Source organism: Palaemon carinicauda, chromosome 15, assembly GCF_036898095.1.
Source record: "Palaemon carinicauda isolate YSFRI2023 chromosome 15, ASM3689809v2, whole genome shotgun sequence".
Lineage (NCBI taxonomy): Eukaryota > Metazoa > Arthropoda > Malacostraca > Decapoda > Palaemonidae > Palaemon > Palaemon carinicauda.
The window spans coordinates 87,076,120-87,082,119 of record NC_090739.1 but is presented as its reverse complement, the minus strand read 5'-3'; the positions used below and the strand labels follow the sequence as shown (position 1 = coordinate 87,082,119).

General features: G+C 35.3%; 2 protein-coding genes across 2 annotated transcripts in view; one reads left to right on the top strand and one right to left on the bottom strand.

Moving 5' to 3' along the window:
* The window catches only part of LOC137654689 (non-lysosomal glucosylceramidase), a 116,428-nt gene that overhangs the window by 88,633 nt on the left and 21,795 nt on the right, over positions 1 to 6,000 (top strand). Inside the window, exons 7-9 of the mRNA XM_068388566.1 lie at positions 60 to 180; positions 364 to 499; positions 4,616 to 4,741. Coding sequence (XP_068244667.1) covers positions 60 to 180; positions 364 to 499; positions 4,616 to 4,741 — 383 coding nt within the window. The remainder of the gene's footprint in view (positions 1 to 59; positions 181 to 363; positions 500 to 4,615; positions 4,742 to 6,000) is intronic.
* The window catches only part of LOC137654690 (methylenetetrahydrofolate reductase (NADPH)), a 153,438-nt gene that overhangs the window by 135,249 nt on the left and 12,189 nt on the right, over positions 1 to 6,000 (bottom strand). The window lies entirely within an intron of this gene.

The following is a 6,000-nucleotide window of genomic DNA, read 5'->3' as shown; positions in this document are numbered from 1 at the left end:
GAACTTTTGCTTGATGCAATTTTCAGCTGTGAAAATTAATAAAGTTTAACAATTTGCAGCCGTCCGTATCTGCGTCTTGCTGCCCGGGGTTTGATCCCCTCAGTCCAGGAGATTTGATCTGGAATGATTTGAAAAGAGATGGAGAATTGGAACCTACAGAAGCAGTACTAACAAAAACAAGTAAGTTTTAAAGACCAAAGTTTCATGTACCTAGTATATTTTCAATAGTGTCGATTCTAAATCAGATGTCAGTTATGTTTTGGATAAGACCTATAAAAAATATTTTTTTGTTTTGGTTTATGGTATTTCATTGTTAATTTATTTCTTATGGCTTTGATAAATAATTTTTTGTCTAATTTTTAGAAAAGGGAGAAGAAATGGCAATAGCTGTTTGTGGGAAGTGCAGTGTGAGTAGTAAAAGTTCGGGGAGCTTGGAAATGGCATTGACTTGGGATATGCCACAAATTGTCTTTAAGAGCCGAGGGATGACACATACTAGGTGAATATTTTTTCTTTACAAGTTTATTTAGAATATTCATATGATAGTTTTGTCATTTAAGTGTAGATTTAATTATTGCAGTTATATAAATATTTGTTCCTTCATGACTGCAAAGCTTCGATCTTTAATAGGAGTATGTTTTCAGCTTGGTAGGAACTTGGCTGAGTAACTATTGTACTTCGTTTTCAGATGCTGGAGATTACAGATATACAGTACTCCCAGGCTTCCCAACTGGCTATTTCAATTTATTGTTTTTTTCTTCTTGTTTATGGTAAGCAGTTTGTTGTGTTCAAGGGAATTTAAGGAAGGAAGCTATTGCAATTTTCCAAATAACTGCAACTGACTGACAATTTCTGTGTAACCTGCCCATATGCAGTTTTTGTTTCTGTTTAATAGCATTCCGATTGCTGTTTATTCCCTCGCAAGAGTGGACGAGTGACGTTGGCAATGTAACTGAGGAATGAAACCTTGTACACCATCAATAGAAGGAGAATTTCATGTTATTTCTTCTACTCTACTACGGCTTCGTTTCCTCTTAGCGCTGACAGTGCATCCACATTTCCATTTGACTTGAGCACATTGCTGGTGGAAGAAAAAAGGGTGCCACCCTTCTTTTTCCCCCTTTTTAGATGACTAGTTCTTTATGTCCAATTAATAGGAGTTATATACGTATACAGTATGTGACTTCTCTCTCCATGGGATATAGTCTAAATACAGTAGGTCCAATCAACATAGCCACGTGTCTCCAACGATCTCGTAGAATATTAGGGCATTGTGTACTAAGATTGTACTCGGCGTTGAGTCGTTTGTACCAAGATCGCACACATCAGCAAGTGGTTAGGGATACAAGTGCTTAAATGCCTGTTCCTAGCTTTTAGCCTCATATGACTTCGAGCTCTAGTTTTATCAAACTGGAAAAGAGGCTCCTACCTAATATGTTGTGTTTATTAATCGGAACTACAGTACTTATTTCTCCGAGAATATACTTGGGTTGGAGGTTCATGTATTTATTACGCTTGTTCGATACTACGTGATTAAACACTTCATGTATCCTCTTCAGTGACTTTCAGGTCATAGTACTTATGGTACTTGCTTTGTCCTTGGTCTTCCATTACATGATATGACGGAAGAGCCACTTAGGACTGTTCTTATTGCATGTACAGGTTACAAGATCTTACCGGTATGAGTGCAATGTTTCCTTCCTGCCCTTTTGTGTTTTGTCTTTAGTAGAACATTTTGATTTTGTTTGCTCCCTGCAAGGCTGGTTTTCTCGTGTTTGTTCTCCCCAGTCTGTGTTTTCCCATGGATCAGCCGTGCGCAACGATCGCAAAACTTAAAATCGGCTACCACGACTGGGAACCTTACTATCGTTTACCCTGATTGTGTTAATAAAGTGTTTTATAATCAATATTGAATTGTATTGAATACACAAATAACTAATTTGAGAAATCTGAAACAATTCTAAGACCATATATCCTTAGTTTGGGAAATAGTAAGAGGATTATACCAAGGTACATAAATTAAATAGAGTCCACAGAAGTAACAGATATAATCACATACCTAAAGCACTCAAAATTGTTGTCTAAGATAACATTTTTATATCCAAAATAAAATACTTAAGAGTAAATTGAAGAAAGTAAAACTATGTAAAACACTTGAACTAGTATGGAATAAGTAGGTGGCTAGTAATCCTAAGAATATAGTTTATTATGAAATGACTACCTGACTAGATATTAAGGATAATTCAACTACCATTCCTGGAAGATAACGAAAATGTATAACGTTTAAATCCCTGACTAGATTATTGGTAGTCTCATTTATTTCTAGGACTAAAGAGACTATTAGATTGATTAAATTTAGTGTCTACATCACATTCATTTATATTTAATTACTTCCCATGAACTTTACAGCAATTTCTATCTTTTACTTTATGAACAAATGAGTGCCATTTATTCATATCATTTACAAATACTGTAACTGCCTCAGTAGAAGATAATCTTCAAAATATACAAATATGCTCAATAAGAAATAATGTTTGAATCCATGAATCAAAATTTATTTTCTAAAGTATCACCTTATCTAACACATTATCATTATAAATCACTGGTAATTCCATTTTAAAGTTAATCTGAGTTATTATTATTATTATTATTATTAGCTAAGCTACAACCCTAGTTGGAAAAGCAGGATGTGATAAGCCCAGAGGCTCCAGCAGGGAAAATAGCCTAGTGAGGAAAGGAAAAACGGAAAATAGAATATTTTAAAAAGAGTAACAACATTAAAATAAATATCTCCTATATAAAATATAAAAACTTTAACAAAACAAGTGGAAGAAAAATAAGATAGAACAGTGTGATTGAGTGTACCCTCAAGCAAGAAAACTCTAACCCAAGACAGTGGAAGACCATGATACAGAGGCTATGGCACTATCCAAGACTAAAGAACAATGGTTTGAATTTGGAGTGTCCCCTTCTCCTAGAAGAGCTGGTTACCATAGCTAAAGCGTCTCTTCTACCCTTACCAAGAGGAAAGTGGTCACTGAACAATTAGTGCAGTAACCCCTTGGGTGAAGAAGAATTGTTTGGTAATCTGTTGTCAGGTGTATGAGGACAGAGGAGAATATGTAACGAATAGGCTAGACTATTTAGTGTGGATGTGTGTAGGAAAAGGGAAAATGAACCGTAACGAGAGAGAAGGATCCAATGTACTTTAGTACCATCTGGTCAGTCAAAAGACCTCATAACTCTCTAGCGGTAGTATCTCAACGGGTGGCTGGTGCCCAGGCCTGTTATTAATTTTAGAATTTACCAAACATTTTATATTCTACAAAAACAGGACAGGAATACATAAAAAGGCAAGAAATTACATAAACAGGACAGAAATATGCATAAACAGGAAAGAAATATACATAAAATTTCCCAATAGAACAAGCCCTTGGTAAAGGTCAAAGTGGCTACTCGGTGAACTGACTGGGGACTGGGGCTTCGAAGCTGCCCACCAATAACTACAGACAACTTGTTATAAACTTTGACAGCCAAGCAATAAAATATACGCCTTTTAAAGGACTCGGGTTTGTATAATTAGAAAAATGCAAAATACTTGAAAAATTTATATGAACATTCTTTAGGCACGGTGAGATCATCTTTGTACTGGGTTGGTTTTGAAAATATTATCCAAAAAAACAGACTTGTTTATGTTTTTCTAAAGATAAAATATAAAAAATACCATCAGGAAGATTGTTCCAAAGTTTTGCTGTGAAGGGAAAGAAACCCTTCCAGTATTTGGCAATATGACATTGAGACATTTGGAGTGACTTTGGAAGCTTATTCTCTCTAAAATATAGGGTCGTGTTGTAAAGGATACAGCAAAAGTTTTATGCTGTAATAAAATGTATGGAAGATAAGGTAGGCTTAGAAATATGACGGTGTAAACTATAGTTTGTTGTTGGGTTTGAAAAACAAAGTAATTTTGGTTATATCACCATTCAAGGATGCTGGTGCTCTATGCAATCATGAGACCAAATCCTTCAGCAAAGATGAACTGAGATATGGAACATTTAGCAAAAGGAAACTTTTTGAACAATACTTAACTTCCTGATAGGGTTTCATATATTTTGGTACAATGGGAAATATAAGGTTGTAGTTCCAGGTAACATGAAAGTTACTTTGTGTAGTCAAATAATCAAGAGTCGCGATTCAGTATTTTCTATACGCTGGGATCTTGAAGTGAGGAAGGATAAAACTGAAAATTTGGACTGATAACTTGAAAATATTTGTCCCCTAAAATAGGTTTCAGAAATTTCCAAGTTATACATTAAGTAAATGGGAAAGAAAAGAAATATTTTTGTTGGAAATTATTGCATAATAGGCAAATATCAGATTACTTCTAATCATTTTGATCCCTTTACTACTCGTAAATATGAGTATTTAAATTAACTGGTTGAACTAACAATTACATTTTATGTTTATGAAGAATTCTGTTTATTAGTATCCAGGTACAAGTTCTTTCATACAGGGCATCAACCCAATTATCTTTATAATTTTCTTGTTTTTATGTGTTAGTGCCTTAGCACAAGACCATTGTGTAATAATTTTCTCTCCTCTTTGCACCCCAAAGACGTTACACAAGATGGTTTGGTGATGAACAAGTTGCTGCTCAAGAAATGGCTGCATATGGATTGCAACATTATAAGCAGTGGGAAGAAGATATAGAGGCATGGCAAACCCCCATTCTTCAAGATAAGTAAGTTTGGTAAATTGTACAGTATAGATATTGCAATTCTTCGAAACGTCAAAGAGAAATTTAGAAAAGGAATAGTAGTGTTTATTTTTAAGAATGTTACCTAATGTTCACATTACTTCTCTCTGTAAGCTTGTGTTTATCAACATTTACCCCGAAAACTAAAAATCTCACATATTCTTTCCTTTCAGTAGACCTATGCCTCCCGTAAAGTAATGAGCCATTCTAGTGGTTCATGGTAAGAAGCGATGCTCGGACATGTCATAGAATCCTTCTCTTTTCAATCTGAGAACTGCCCCAAACTCCAGATTGTTCAACTTGGCATTTTAATGTATTTAAAGATGGCATCTTCTGGATTTATTAATAACTAATGCATAAATTGCTTAATGGATTTTTTTCTGGGAGATCAGGATCCACATTCTTTTTTGTCACCTGTCAGGGACAATATTGTGATATTTATAACCGTTGTGAGGAATGCAGAGGATTTAATATTCCTCTCATGGAAAAGTATGTTTCAGTGGTTGCTGATCAAATTAAAAGTTCCAAATGCAAGGAAAACCTTCTTTTAGGTCAGAGAGAAATCCAGAGAAGGACAGGCTAGTTGTTTATAGCAGGGATCATGACGAGAATGGCACGTCCTGTTTTAGCAAAGGTGAACTTTTTACCTGTTGTCGGGAAATTTGTCATATTTTCCAAGAAAGGCTATAGAATAAAAGGGATAGAATTACTTTGAATAATTTCCAATGAAATATTTGTTCCTACACATTTGTAAACCTTTTATCTTTTAAAGTAGGGAATATATACAGAAGACCTGGTACAGCTGTTGAGTTCGTTAACAACAGGTAATGCTCATTGGCGGGCCTGTCGTAGCCTCTTTCACTTTTGTCTTTGGCCGTGATCTTTTTCTTTTATTTTTCAGAAAGTGAATGCAAGCTATTGTTGTATAAGATGGATGCAGATAAGCAAGAGATTCGTACTTAGCAGGGAAAGGGTGGACACTGCAACTGTGCTTCAATTAAGTGGCATGATTGTTTGAAATTATTCGTGGGTTAGTAAGAGGAAGAAATGTATGTGTTCCTCTTCCTCTTCCAACAACTCTTCTTCTTTTGAATCTGATTCTGATGCTCCTTTTAAGAAGATGAAGAAGTTGAGTTGTAGTTTTATTGAAAGGGCTTCTTAAGACACCACCACCTCTTTCAGGGAGTGGAGGACACCCTAGTGGTTCTCGGCCCTATGCATTGTCCATCTTGGGCTGGGGTCAC